This window comes from Periplaneta americana, chromosome 17, assembly GCF_040183065.1.
Source record: "Periplaneta americana isolate PAMFEO1 chromosome 17, P.americana_PAMFEO1_priV1, whole genome shotgun sequence".
Taxonomy (NCBI): domain Eukaryota; kingdom Metazoa; phylum Arthropoda; class Insecta; order Blattodea; family Blattidae; genus Periplaneta; species Periplaneta americana.
The window spans coordinates 116,060,758-116,077,059 of record NC_091133.1 but is presented as its reverse complement, the minus strand read 5'-3'; the positions used below and the strand labels follow the sequence as shown (position 1 = coordinate 116,077,059).

The window sequence follows — 16,302 nt, the reverse complement described above, 5'->3', positions numbered from 1 at the left end:
AGTTTCAGCACATTTCAGGCTACATTTTATGTCCTGTACCTTTTATCCTGTCAGTCTTTGTAATAATGGACAGTTAAGGCCAAAATTGATTACTGTATTTAAAAAAATTACAATTTTCAAATTATTTTTGCAGTGGGAAGGAATGAAATACCAGGGTTGTGATAAAAAATATTCAAGTACTCTTACTTTTTTTAGTTAGAGCAGTTTTAAAAATGCTTGCTTTTCAGTTTTTCTCTTAATTTGAGCTCTAATATATCTGGTGGGGACATAATAAAAATTTCAAATTTTTAATACAAAGGGTACTTGTAAAAAAAAAAGTTACTTTGATATTCCATGGAGATCAAAGTTACAACATTGAGACATTAGTGAAAAATAGATTTATACTGTAGTAATTCTTGTGCGATTAAATATTGCCATGTTTGACAAAACATCATATAAATACAGTTATTATGCTTACTAAATAGATATGCGTTGATTATGCAGATGAGATATTTCTTCAGACCCCTCCATTTTTCAACATAGTTCCCTTGATTCTTAATGCACTTGGTCCATCTTTACACAAGCTTCCTGATGCCCTCGGAAAAAAAAGCTTTTTGGCTGAGCACCACATATGCACAACTTCCTTCACTTTTTGGTCTGTGGTGAATTGAAAGCCCCTTAAGGCATCTTTAAGTTGACCAAAAAGATAGAAATATGACGGATCGGGACTGTATTAGGATGTTCCAACGCCTCGAAACAAGTTTCTCAATAGTTTGAGCAGTGTGGACGTGAATTGTCATGAAACAAAATAACTCCTTCGTACAATATACAGAGTGTCCCAAATTGGTGTATAGGCTACACATTTTGAAACACTATTTACCAGCAACGAGATGAGACAGAAATATGATTTTTGCAGTTCTGTATTCCTTAAGCCTGTACATGATCAGTATGACTCTCTTTCGCCACAGTATACTCCCAACAACGACGTACAACAGAGCAACATACCAACTGGATTGTTGCTAATGGAATATCATTACAGGCATGTTCAATCTGAACTCTCAGTTCCTCCAGTGTTTGTGATTTTGTAGTGTACACTGTGTCCTTTAGAGCTTCCCATAGGCAGAAGTCTGGAGGGGTTAAATCCGGAGATCGAGGTGGGAACTCCGCAGCACTTCCTCTTCGTCCTATCCATCTCTGGATCGTCCTCATTTAGTGCGTGGACAAGTCTTGGAATGTAAGGCTTCCATTTTTGAGCTCGCAGATTTCGGTGAACACTGGATTTTCTGATACCAGTCTCACGAGGACATTGCCTCATTGACTTCTTTGGGGATAGTGCAAAAGCCTGCATGACTGCATCAACACACTCGTTATCAGTGGAACTTCGCTTTCTTCCACACCGCCCTTTCAACACATCTTGCACCATTCCGTCGACTTCAAACTTCTTTCAGATTCTTGTGATAGTTAACTTTGTTAATGGTTGTGTTCTAAATTCAACCCTCCAATGTTGTTGAACCTCAACAACATTCTTCACTTTCCAATAATATTTCAGTATCCACTTACGTTCATCGAACGATAATTGAATAGTCATGTTTGTTTATAAACAGATGAAGAAGATGTTTCCATGCTTTCCACTGCCTTCTGAATCATAAACCGCAAAAATCGTATTTCTATCTCATTTATTTGCTGTGAAATAGTATTTCAAAGAGTGTATACATCAATTTGGGACACTGTTTTTGGTGGATAAAAATCCGATATCTAATAATCATATTTAATTTGAAGGAAATCGTAAGTCAGTATCTGATAGTTGTGATGTGTTAATTCATAATTTAGCCTTGTGAATAAAAATGCTTGATCATTTTAAAATTGTTTCACTGATTTTAGAGCAACTATCGAGAGATGATGTCACGTTACAAGCAGCTTCTGACATATATTAAGAGTGCAGTAACACGGAACCACAGTGAGAAGTCCATCAACTCCATTCTTGACTACATTTCCACATCAAAGAATGTGAGTGTACACGCATGATTGCCTAGATAGACTCTTGCAAGGCCAGCCTTCCTAGCTAATAGTCAAGTAAGAAATGAACGATCCGTAATTATGGCAATACTGTAGAGTGGTCTATTCTATTGGCTATGACCCTCTCAGATGCTAAGAGGATCAGTGTCTGAAGACATGAAGAGACAGAAAGAGAGGAACGACTAAAAGTTGGCATATTTCACGAGTTTTTACTTCAAGATGTCAGGCTATAGTCAAAATTTACTCACAGCATGTACTAATTTATACTTTCAAACTGTTATTTGTTTGTGGTATGGGTAATAATAAAGATTATTTGTTTAACTATATTCCATTTGTATACAGTGTTTTACCACAGTCTACTATATACAGTCGCGAAGCTTGAGGTGATTTTTTTTAAATCTCGCGATAAAGCGCTCCAAGCGGTTAGCAACTAGAAACAATAGACTGTCCACGGTCGACTTTGGATTTAGAGTGGACTGAGTCGTATTTCCATCGAGTGCTAGGTCGTTGGGTATTTCGCATTGATGCTCGTGAAGAAAAATCCTAACATCTATTTCTTATTTTACTTCTAGATGCAAAAAGTGGTTAATAAACAGCAGGAGGGAAGATCTAATGACAAAGAATGAAGCATATAATAATATAAAGTTTTGCTTTCTTCATTTCGAAAACACACAATTTACGAATGAAAACAAAAGTAAATTAATCTGGAATGCAGTTCCAACTTTATTTGATGTTTCAAATAAACCTGTTCTGTTATTACCTGCAGCTGAGAAACAAAAGCTTTGCACTAATTCTACGTCTGTATCAGCTGATTCTTTGAATAATTATACATTTTCAGACAACTTAGGCCTACTTTTTTTTCAAAGGATATGTTTTTAATTATAGCTGTTAATTTTGTTGTTATTTTTATTTGTTACTTTACTAGAGACGTAGAAAAAGTCTGTTACAATAAAATTTATTGATCACGTTTTATTTCCAATTCTGATGTGATTATTATTGCTTAACCTCATCCCACTTTGTTAACTATGTAAGCCTACACTACAAGTACCGGTACACGTAAGTTGCTCCCATTAATTCATATTTCCATTATTATTGTTATTATATTATTGTTGTAAAGGGAAATGCAAATTAATATTTATTGGTTTCATAGTTCATTATCGCTATAATCTTGAATGAGTGAAGCGATTATAGTAAATTTCAGTTCGTTTTGCACAAACAAAAATAATATTAACCTATTTCTTGCAGGTATCTTCGAGTTTATGGTGGAATTTAATATACTTCATTAAAATAATAAATTAACTTTATGCATTTAATATTTCAATAATGGAAGGTGTTAATTTTTCCAAAAGAACACGACAACGAAAGTGTAACATATTTTGTCGGCTGCTAGGAGAGAGATCTGCGATGATGAGGCGATAGTAGCGATCCTAGTAGTGGGCAACTACCCATGTTTGCATTTTTAGTACATATTGAGCTTCGCGACTATATATAGTAGACTGTGGTTTTACCATAAGCATATGTAGTATTCTTATCCTTCATTTTTTATGAACATACTACATTAAATGAAACAAACTACTCTTGTTATTATAATATAGAAAATTAACTATTCACTGACATTTTATTATAAATGCAATGAATGGAGTTATTGTTTTATTTCAGATGGAGTTACTTCAAGATTTTTATGAAACCACATTAGAGGCTCTGAAAGATGCAAAGAATGACCGCCTCTGGTTTAAAACCAACACAAAATTGGGAAAGCTTTACTTTGATCGTTCAGATTTCAACAAATTGGCCAAGATACTAAAACAGTTGCATCAGTCTTGTCAGGTAGGCTGTGGTTTTTTTTTGTTAACATGTGTATTGTATTGTATTTATTTACATTCCATGGTATCTGTACATCGCTTCACAACTAGAATATGGAACATGTCAAAAAATCTTAATAGTTCTACAGTCCTAATTCATAGTTACAGTCTAGTTAAAATATATACACAAGGGTTTTACAATATACTAGTGCAATATGAGGAGTTAAATCTTACGTTTTTTTTTTTATACCTATAGGGAGGCTATTAAAAATTTTTGCAGCCATATAACATACTCTTTTTTGATAGCACGATAGACTTGATGATGGAGTATGAAAAGTCTTTTTTTTTTTACGAATATTTATACTATGAGCTGTTTAATTAGTTACAAAGTTTTCACGTTTACATACAAGGAAGTTTATTAATGAAAAAATATACTGACAACCCATGAACATTATTTGAAACTTTTTTTTTGAAAAGGTCCTACATGATTTCCCTGAATTTAACACCTACTATTATTCTAATGACTATTTTTTGTAGTAGGAATATACTGTTGCTATCTGTAGAATTTTTCCAGAACATTATTCCAAAAAGAGACCTGAATTTTTAGCATATTTTTTTTCAAAGGAAACTTTTTGCATTCTACCTTTCATTTCTCAAAAGATAACATTGTAAACAGTTCAGCATTTTCCTCTTTCAAATTATATCTTCTGTCTGAAACAACAGCACCATACTGTATTGTATTTTATTGTATTTATTAACATTCCAAGGTGGCCTGTTGCCAATCTAAATGCAGCTACAGATGATTTTCGTAGTAAATCGGGAATTAACTGTGGATTATGATGCAGAGGGTTCCATTTTTTCCCCTTGAGATTGTGTTATCATATTTTGTTTGTTGAAGTCTAAGTATGTAGATTTAATAAATCTTTTCATAGAGTAATATGTAGATTTAGAAACAGGTCTGTAAGTAGCAGTGCTGCCCTTCTTTGCTAAAGCATCCACATTCTCGTTTCCCAGGATTCCACAATGGGATGGTATCCATTGGAATACAATTCTTTTATTGAGTGATATTAATTGAGAGAGCATTTTAGTTATTTCTGCTGTTTGAAATGAAGGTATGTGTTTAGAGACTATTGATAGAAAAGCTGCTTTGGAGTCTGACAATATAACTGCATTCTTAAATTTACTGATGTGGCATAGAAGATTCCTGAGACTTTGACTTATTATAATTAATTTTATGATTATAATAAAGCTTATATTTCGTCTTTCCTCAAATACAGAACTTTAAAAAATAAGTTTTTGCTGGCATTTATGTCTCCTGTGATGTATTATACTCACATTCATTGTACTGAAGCTCAGATGGTATGATGAAGGGTTTGGAATTATATCACATACATTTGTCAGTTCGAATTTCAGTGCAGTAAATAGTTGTGGTGGCGGTGGCAGCAGTGGTGTTGGTGTTCTTCCAATGCCTCGGCACTGACAATGAAGTTATTCGCCATCTTGCACTCCAGTATTTTTGTATGCTGCCATTATCTTGTAGCAATGCTATGCATCTTTCGATGTGTTCCATCTTCATCTCTTCATTTGTCGTTACACGGTGGTCAAAGCATGATGTTGGATGCTCTGTGGATGAAAACGCATCTACATACTGCTGCCCATGTAATCTGCGCAAGGTGACTAGGTCATGCTTCAACTACAGTGGAACAGCTTCTACACAGGCAGATGTATGGAAAATTTGTAACCTGTGCAGGTGGCTTGCCGACAATTCCAACATATTATCAACTTGAATATCACAATAGCAGATTTACGTGGCCCTTGGGGGATTATCTCAGAGTTAATAAGAAAATTAATTATGCAATGTGGTTACTGTTCAACAGTGTTAATGAATTTAATTCTTAAAATACACTCAGGGACAAAAAAAACTGGACACTTCTATATTTGCTTGTATTTTGTTGCCAATTATTTCAAAATGAAACAGAACCCATTTAAACAAAATAATGTTTCATTTAGCAACCTATACGACAACATTTGAAAAAAAAAATCTCTGATGAGTAAATTTACAAAAAATTACAAAGGGCATATAACTATGACATCGTTAGGTCTAACTGTTTTTTTCATTTTATGGTGCCTTAAACATTAAAAACTCTTTTTAGTAACGGGTATTACCCCCTCTGGCTTGAATAACTGCATCCATACGTCTTGGCATGCTCTTAATTTGGTTAGCAATGTCTTCTTGAGGAATAAGTTCCCATTCTTTGCCAAGTGCTCGCCTCAACTCTTGTAACGATTCTGGTCTCAGTCGTCTATTCTTAACACACCGTCCCAGCATGGCCCACACGTGTTCAATTGGGTTCATGTCTGGACTCCTTGCTGGCCATAGAAGAACATGGATTCCCACTTCTTGGAGATATCTCTGACCGCATGGGCAATATGCGGCCGTGCATTATCATGCATTAAAACAAAATTATCGCCTACAAATTGGCCAAATGGCACAACATGATCAGCCAAACATTCATTTATATACCTATCAGCTGTTAGTCTTCCATTTTCAACAAAAACCAACTCTGTACGAGCATCCGTATACACTCCTGCCCAAACCGTCACTCCACCACCTCCATACGGCACATTTTCGGAAATGCAACACCGTGAAAATCGTTCTCCCCTCCTTCTCCAAACTCTTTCACGTCCATCAGGTGAGCACAGATTGAAACGGGACTCATCGGTGAATAGAACACAGCTCCACTGTCCATTTCTCCAATCCCTGTGATCATTTGCAAAACGCAGTCGTTCAACTCGATGCATCCTGATAAGTCTGGGACCAGTTGCAGGTCTACTTGATATCAGTCCACTTGCTTTCAACCTCCTTCTAACTGTTTTGGCCGAAATTGGGCGTCCATGCATGTTAACAAATTGCTGGGCTACACTAGTAGCTGGCAGGTTGCGCTCCCTAAGACTCTCAACACCATATACCTGTCTTCATTTGGATTTGTAGCTCTTGGACGACCCGAACCTGGTCTTCTGGTATATTCTAGGGTCTCTCTATGCCGTTTTATGGCATCATGGGTTGTGCTTCTAGCCATATTCATAACATTTGCAATGTAACGTACATTGCGTCCATCATCGTAAAGGGCTACAGCTCGAGCCACATCTTCAGGTCGCATCTTGTTTTAAGACAAATGTTACAACCCCACTTAAACTCAGAAAATGCAAAAATAAAGAAATAACGAATGATAACGATAATGAAGCAAAAATGGTTGAGACAAAATTGTTATAGCTGAGACTCCGAAAGCAAAATTGGAATATTTGGTTGTAATGGCTTGTTTATAAAACAAAAAACAATCAACAATGTATACACGTCTCCATAACAACAGATGGCTACCATAATATTGTATGAGAAGATAATGTTTTGCAAAATACCAGCAAATATTAAAGTGTCCGGTTTTTTTTGTCCCTGAGTGTATTATTAAAGTACAATAAAATAATTAAAATAGTTGTATAAACACATTCATGAAGAAGTTGTTCTTTTATTAGACATGTTCTGGGGTTATTGCTTCCCCATCATCAGTAATTTATAGTGACGGAATCGATGATCAGATATTGTATCGTTGTAACTGGCATGGCGTGGACTGAATCTTTATTGACCAACGTTTCTTCTCTAGTCATATTTTGACAATTAATTATTACGCAGTGTGGTAAGAAAAGAGGGGAGCAAGATCTGGGCTGTAGAGTGGATGTTGAAGCACCTCCCAGCGGAACTCCTGCAGAAGATCTGTTGTGTGCTGAGCTGTATATGGTTAAGCGATTATCATCTTTTCTTACACCTCAAGAAATTTGTGTCCGGTCAGCATTTTCACAGTGACAGAGAGGCAATCACACACTGGTTCCAATCCCAGACGGCAGACCTCTACGGCACAGGGATACAAAAGTTGATACTATGGTATAACAGAATCTCAATTCCGGTGGAGAATATGTTGAAAAATTGCTGTATTTGTTCCAATGAATCTTTCCATGAAATTGTGTTTTCTTTCTCTGAACAACCCCAGAGGAACTTACTTTCTGAATGCGCCTCGTAAATTCACTGTTAAGGCTGGTTCACAATAAACCGGGAACGAGAACCACAATGAAAACGAGAAGCACAGGACGTGAATATGAAAATTTTTGATTCACAATAAACCGAGAACATAGACGACTATGCATGTCGATATGTATGTCAATAACGATATGTAAAGTCGATATTACGCATTCTGATGTTATTTGTGTATAATTGACCGATGACGTTCTCTCATGAGTACAAGGCAGCCAACATAAACACAGGTTAACCTACTTCGAAATTTCAACTGAAACATTTCATTAGGTACGGTACTATAAATATGCCCATGCATATTTATTATCACAACCTATTTTAAGTCTACCATAACGTAAAGTAATTAGAGAAGAAACATTTGTAATAGAACAAAAATGAACACAACAGTAGTTATTGAATTGAAGCATGAATATGTAGTGTGTAATACAACCAATACAGTAATAAAATATGATTTGCTTCCGATTGTGTTCAAAGAAGCAGCTATTGAAAGCCACGTATTCTGCTTCATTTTCTCATCTTTATACGAGGCGCGCCACTTATTGTAAATGTGAGGATTTTCCTCAACACTCAAAATTAGAACCTCATCAAATAAAACTTGCTCCATGATGCACAGCACAGAACAAAATAATGCATAGGTTATGTCACGGTCTTCTTGCTACAAAATATACGACGACAAAATAGCTTTTAGATGGCAATAGAATGAATCTAGTGGGCTGTGATCGGAAACGTGAACGCCAAAGTTGAAACTTGGCCAACTCTCTGTTCCCGATCCCTGGCTCCGGCAAGCTTTTCGTTAATTGTGAATGCTCACATTTTAACAATTTTACCGTTTTCGTTTTTGTTCCGAATCTCGTTTCCGGTTTATTGTGAACCAGCCTTTACACTACTTTTTCTCATAATTTTTTATTTCATGTCATTTCATTTGGTACATGAAATTGAATAATTAGGATTTAAGTCTACTGAATAGCAGTATTTGAGTAAAATATTGTTTACACTTATTTAGAATTTGTTAAACATAGATAATTAATTTATTAAGCCTACATGCCATAGAAAATGGTGGGAAGTGTATGAATAGTGTGATTTCAGTGTTTGAAAGTAAAATTGTATTTAATCATTTGACCTCAAGTATCCCTTCTAGGAGTAATCTGCTGAAATTGCCATCTGTGAATTGAAATTTTGCTGTCTTCGATATTGCTCATGGTGCACCAGGGAGGAAGATCTCCATTACATCAGAACGAAAACAGCCAATGGAATGCTTTCAGGAGAAAAGTGAGTACCTTGCGATAACTTGCCCCAGACCACAAATTTCACTTGGACTCGCTGGGATTTGAACCCTGGTTTCCAGCATGGAAGACCAGTGTTTCAGTCATTAGGGAGATTGTCATGAAGTACTGTATTATGAATGACAAGCATTTGGATGGAAAATACTTCTCTCTTCAATAACTGCTACTTAATACCAATTTCAAATTGAAGGTCTCAAACCAGTGATCGACATTTTTATACCTTCAGCCATTCCTTGCAGCAAACCTGACTAGCCCATTCACCTCTCATGCTAAACGAGAACCAACCCTGCGGGTGCAGGTGAACTAGAGGATGAGGGTTGAAAAGTCATGTTCTACAAGTACTAAATGTACTACATTTGTGACCGCTGTCTTAAATATTTTATATTCTTTTCGAGTTCTTAGAATTTTGTAATTGAGCCTTTAGTGAAGTGACAATAACTGTCATCAGAATTAAATACTCGAAACTGAAACCTCTTCTTCCTCTTTCTCCCCCTCCTATGCCTCTTCTCCTTTATCTCTTGTGCGTATATCAATTATTACCAATTGCACACTATCTACAGGGCTGTGGTTAGTTTGGCACCTGTGATACCAGAGTATTACTGTTGATACTAATGATGTGTTAAACAACTTTTTTAATTCTCTGTGTTAATATTGAAACTATTATGGTATTTTATCTTAATTAATGACTAGTTTTTGCTTGTTTCCGCCATCTTCAGATTTCTGTTAAAAGTGTGTAATCAAGATGTATATTACTGTAGAATTTTCGCAATATTCTCTGTAAATGCCAGAGGGCAGTATTGGTTTATTAATTCTTTTACCATCATTTTGTACAAGAGATAAAGTATAATTAGAAACATTACCATTTATAATATAAATATTTAATATGACAGCGATTAGTAAAATATCACTAATAGAAAAGTACTAAATTTAGTATTGGAAAGCATTTAACAAAATGATACAATTTTAAACATACAAATCAAGGTAATAGTACTACAATAACAAAAATAGAAGAGAAGAAAAAAATATTAGGACATTTTACAATTTTACTTTGGAAATGAAATACTTACACATGTAAGGAGAGAAAGCAATGCTAAGTTTTTTAGTTCTGAATTACACTGGAAGGGCATTTTAAATTTTAATTCCTGAGTGACATACACCATTTGTGGAGTTTAGTCAGCTGAATTTGAACTACGATATTTTGGTCTGAAGACAGAATTTGGTAAACAATAGAAATACAGTAGAACCTCTATTATCCGTGGTAATGATGGGGATGGAGTGAACAATTGATCGAAAAAATCGGATAATCCGTACTATGAAAGATTTTGTAATTTCCTCCATTGTCTTGTATTTAACATGCTTGGTAGTGGATCAGAAGTTCACTAATTTAAGTCTGGTTGTCAACGACTGGGTTTTAAGGGACAAGGAAGCCCTTTGTAATGACTGTCTCAGGAAAGATGTGAATGAAGGAGGTTTCATGTTGTAGATTTACATATTTTTTACACTTTATCCTTGTTTTTTCTTTATTAAATCGTGCAGTTGTAACTTCAATCTCGTATTCTGATGCGAAATGAACCACAGTTTATCTTTCTCAAACCATTCAATTATTTCCATTTTTTTTTTTTCGTTATTTAGCACAACACGTTTTCTGTAAACACCTGTGGAAGTCATTTTTATACAAGTTATATTATAGAACGGTTAATTCGAACATTAGACAATGCTAAGTAACGATAAAGACTTATAATAACACTCTCTAGCAGAAAACATATGTAGAACCTACTAATATGATGTACAAAACAGTACTTCATAAAAGTTATTTATTTCTGAAGAAAAAAAAGAGCAAGAAATAGACAGTCGGATAATCCGCCACTCGGTTAATAGGGCGACGGATAATTGGAGTTCTACTGTAGTTTAAGATAACTTGGGAAATCTTGAATTGCATTAAAAATGAAGTCACTTCTTACAATTGACGTAAATAGTAGGTTATCTGGGTGTACTGCCTGGAACACTTCCAAAATAAAGATGTTTCCTCTCTCCTTATATTTCACACTAGAAAGAGACAGGCTCAAATCATCAAATTACAGCGAGTCCAATTGAATTTGTTGTGAATAAAGATGGGTTTTGGGACAGGTGTTCGCATAGTACTGCTATTTTCCTATCAGCATTTCGCCAGTTCTCCATGAATAATAATTATAATAAAACTTCCTGCATGTTCGTGATGTACTGCAAGGAGTATCTATATTGGGAAAGGGTTATTCCATATCATTTCATCCAGAAAATTCTAGTCAGGGATTTTCATAAAAACGTGTTGAATTGTGCTACAAGGATATCTATGGATAGTATTACAATTTGAATGGATTTTGCGGATTGGTTTCAGAGTAGTGACTATTGGACGTTACAGACTTAAAAAAGGTAAAGGTATCCCCGTAACATGCCATGAAGGCACTTGGGGGGCATGGAGGTAGAGCCCCATGCTTTCCATGACCTCGGCACTAGAATGAGGTGGTGTGGTCGGCACCACGCTCTGACCGCCTTTTACCCCCGGGAAAGACCCGGTACTCAATTTTATAGAAGGCTGAGTGAACCTTGGGGCCGTTCTGAAAGTTTGGCAACGTTACAGACTTAGGATTGCATATGTTAACACACAAAATGTTCTGTACGTTCTACAGTTTTTGAGTTAGACATTTGATCTTTTAAAATGAAACTGTAGAATTAGATATGTAGTTTGCTAATTTGAGTTCGTAGTTTATGCAGTCAGCCTCTGTCTGTAAAATTTAATTGCGGAAGTTCACTATTTTTTTTTTCATATTGCCACACCTTCAAATACCATGAAACGTCTATGGAATAATTATGGACTCATAAGGTTTTAACAGGAAAAAAATTGTTTTGAAGAAACAATGGGTAGTACTGGAATAGCATGTTTTTGGTGGAAGGAAAAATGTTAGTTGTTATCGTCATAGTTTCATGTCTGTTGTCATTCTTTTGAGGTAAATTTGAAGGTCATTGAAGCAGTTGACAGGACAGCCATTTTCGCCCTGATATTTGTGTACAAGCCAAGCAGCTGGCAGGATTGCCAATGTACCTCTCATATTGTTTAGAAACCAAGATGTCAGATGATGAGTGTAAATATATGAAGTGAAAACTTAATGTAACACGTTGTAAGTATTATTATATCTCTCTAAAAACCTATATTTTACAACATATAACAATACATGTTTATTCTGTCAGTAAATACAGAATCACAACTCAGTTGAACAGATTACAATATCTGTTTGTTTGTTCACTTCTAGGTAAATAAGATGGAAGGTAGCAGTTGCCCTTGCATTCAGGGAAGCTTTCTTGGGGAAGAATGCAGTGGTGGTTTGAAGGTATTGAATACATTGACACACGAAGAACAGGAATTTATATTTTGACATAGTCATACCCAGTCCATACCTCTAGATGACTCCACTATTTATTCAAAACACATAGACAAATATCTATGTCGATTTGCACACCATCAAAGGTTATGCTGTGACATTTTGAACATTCACAAATGTCCAATTAAATCAGTCCTACGTGAAATAATGTTGGAAGAAGCAAAGAAATTAAGAGACAATGGACTAGCTGTGACTCCTGGGGAGAAGCTCTGTGCAACGTGTAGGAAACACTTATGTGAAGTTCATAGCACACTCACAACTCAAAACACAACATCGTCTTCTTCTGGTAAAGAAATTACTCAGTCTAGAGATTTGATTCAAGAATCACCAAGTAGACTGAACATCAGTTTACTTCAGTTAGACATATCCCATATATATTAGCACTCAGTTTCTAGGCATACCCGATTGATTGCAGCTAAGCAAAAGTTTCAATCAGCAGCACAAGCACTTCAAACTAATAATAATAATAATAATAATCTTCCATGGCACTACAGCCCGTGAAAGGGCCTAGACTGACCAGCCGGCTGCTGGCCTCACGCCCACATGCCGAAGCAGAGGTGGACGATCATCCAACCAGAATGGAGGTATCGTGTGGTTAGCACGATGATCCTCCCAGCCGTTATAGCCGGCATTCGCAACCGGATTTCGCTACCTATCGTGGCTCCCCAAGTGCATCACAATGCTGGGTGGGCACCAGTCCCGTATACTGGCCGAAATTTCATGAGTCTTCAAACTAAAATCAGTAAAATAATTACGATACTGAATTAGCAACCGAACCAGAACTTGAGGCAATGGAAGAGAAAGCACAACATTTTGATGAGTTAATGGGACAAATGAAACATGTCAACATCCGTGAAGAAATCCAACTGCTTGCACTGGTACCACTGCATGATCTAGAAATAAAGTTGGTGAAATGTTTGATGGTTCTGAGTATATGATATGCCAGGCACGTTGACTTGTGACTGAGAAAGATATTCTAGCATTGTCCAAACCAACGAAAGGGAAGAAGCTATCAGAAGAGACAACCAAGAAAGTGATTGATTTTTATTTGAATGACGACAATTCAAGAATAATGCCGGAATGAAAGACAAAGTAAGTGTAATAAGTAAAAATGTTTATAAACAAAAACGGCTTGTTTTAAGCAATCTGTCAGAGCTGCATTCTTTGTTCAAGACAACATTCCCTCACAACAAGATAGGTTTATCTAAAATTTCAATCCTCAGACCTAAAGAGTGTGCTTGCATGATCCTCAGGTACACATGCTGTCTGTGTTTTTGTTCAATCCACCAGAATGTTCAGTTTGCTTCTGGAAAATATTCATATGAAAGGAACTTACCATGATCTGATTAAACTAATAACTTTTGACATACTTAACAGAATTTGCATGATATGTCTTTGTGAAAAGTGGCCTAGCAATCTTGTCAAACAACAATTCCCAGATGACTTTGATCCTGATGAACCAATCCAACACAGACAGTGGGTAGCAACAGCTGGGATAAATATGGTTGTTGAAGTAAGCACTTTCTCTGAATGTTGTGATTTACTAATATAGAAAATTAAGAAACTCATTCCACATTCATTTACAGCAAAAGCACAGTCTTCTTACTTGAAAATGTTAAAAGAAAACCTGGATAGTGAGTCAGCAATCATTTTATTGGATTTCATGAAAACTACAGTTTTGTAATTCAAGGCGAGACCCAAGGGTTTCATTGGAACAAGGTAGCTGTACTCTTCATGCTGCAGTGGTATATTACAAGAAGGATCATGATGTATCTTCATTTACAAAACTCAAAAGATCATAATCAATTTCTTGAAAACAGCTGTCTCTTTCACATGTTAAAACTATAGAATACTTCTCAGATGGTTGTGCTTCTCAATTCAGGAACTGCAAAAATTTCATGAAGCAGACTTTGGTATGAAATGCAAATGGTCATTTTTTGCTACTAGCCATGAAAAATCTCCTTGTGCTGGAATTGGAGGTACTTTGAAAAAGATGATTACCAAAGCCAGTTTACAAAGACCATTACTTAATGAACAAATAACCACTGCAACACAAGTGTTCAACTTTTGTAAGAAGAATCTCAAGGAGATTACTATGTTTTTTGTAACAAAAAAGGAAATGGTTCAAGTTCGAAATGATCTCACTGAATGATTTGAAAATGCAAAAACCATTCCTGGGACACGCTGCATGCATCAATTTGTGCCTTTGTCTTCATATGAATTTGGAGCAAAGCGATTAAGTTCTGATACAGACTACAGTGTGATATTTGACATATTTAAACCTGTTGTGAATCCAAATTTCAAGGCAAATTCTTATGTTGCTTGTGTGTTTGAATCTTTGTGGTATGTGGGTTTTATTGAAAAAGTTAACTATGAAGAAAGTGATGCTACAATAAAATTCATGCATCCATATGAGCCCTCTAATTCAGCAGTGGCTGCCTTCTGACCAGGCATGATTGTTTGGCAGCTCATTTATATAGAATCGGTATCTCCCTCTCACCGAATTGTGTGTTATGTGGAAAGGACGTAATCATGGCTAAGCTCCACCTGGAAAATTGCGAAGCTTTCCCTAGTCATCTCAACATCACAGAAAAATACTTGACTGCAAGACAGCTGATGGCTTCATTGCCATGATACCAGAGCATTGGCTACCATCCAACCAACATGAGTCCTCCCTATTTTATTGGGCTGACAGTGACAGTTGTGAAGTTCCATTTTTAAACATTTTGTGCCAAACTGATGTTAGCATGGCCACAGGAAGGACCTATACTTAAACCAAGATTCTTACAATAGAATTGAAGTCAAACTGTCTCAGTTATAAAAAGTTACATTTTGAGAAATGTTGTGCCTTACACTTCTATATTTCTCTGCCAAAAATAAGTTGTTATTTTCCCATTATAAATTTTTTGTTTACAGATATAGCACTGTGTTCTCATTACTATACATAATTTTTAGCATTTTCTAAGGTGTGGCACTGTGGAAAAAAAAATTAATTTCTAGTAAACGCAAAGAAAAATTCTAAAAAAGGTAAAAGTGTCATAGTCATTTAAATGTGCAATTTTTATAATCTCCAATATAAATATCAGTTACAGAGCAAGTTTAATAAAAATCCAATGATTACATTGGAAACTGTGGCATTATTCGTAATTTTTTCAACTGCTGACTTGAGACTACATATATATATTAATATATCTATTTTCTGCTTCAACGACTTCATGAATTTCAATACAATTTTAAAGGAAGCCATTCACTGTATGTAACACATATGCAAAGTCTCGGCAAAATTTGAAACAGTGGGTGACATGATCTGATCTGGATGAATTGGCATGGAATGACCCAAAAATTACGTATAGTTTAGACCCATTATTCCAGATTGGGGTTGGTTGAGGTCAAATAATTAAGATTCAAAATCATCGTTAGGAATTGAAAATTAAGTTCGCTTGAAGAAAGAGATGGTTAAATTATTGCATGTAAGCTGTCAGAAAAAAACTGTTCATATAGTTCTCAACACAATGAAAATTGAAATAAATAAATAATTACAACACATTTGTGCTGATAAATAATTTATGTATATTGGGGTACCCACGATTGGAAAAGAATATCATAATTTTTTCGTAAGTTCCAATTTTTTTAACTTTTCTTACCCTGGTCAGTTTTGTTTTTCTATTATAGATGTGACTACAATAAATTTTCAAAGGCCTTATTAGTAATGTTGGTCCTGA

The 16,302-nt window shown here is 35.5% G+C and overlaps 1 protein-coding gene across 2 annotated transcripts in view; it reads left to right on the top strand.

The window, feature by feature from the left end:
• Positions 1 to 16,302, top strand: part of alien (COP9 signalosome complex subunit 2 alien) — a 31,007-nt gene that overhangs the window by 5,055 nt on the left and 9,650 nt on the right. Inside the window, exons 3-5 of one of the 2 annotated variants that reach the window (XM_069816117.1) lie at positions 1,861 to 1,986; positions 3,655 to 3,822; positions 12,452 to 12,529. In XM_069816117.1, the coding sequence (XP_069672218.1) occupies positions 1,861 to 1,986; positions 3,655 to 3,822; positions 12,452 to 12,529 (372 nt within the window). The remainder of the gene's footprint in view (positions 1 to 1,860; positions 1,987 to 3,654; positions 3,823 to 12,451; positions 12,530 to 16,302) is intronic. The other variant, XM_069816118.1, reaches the window with a different exon arrangement.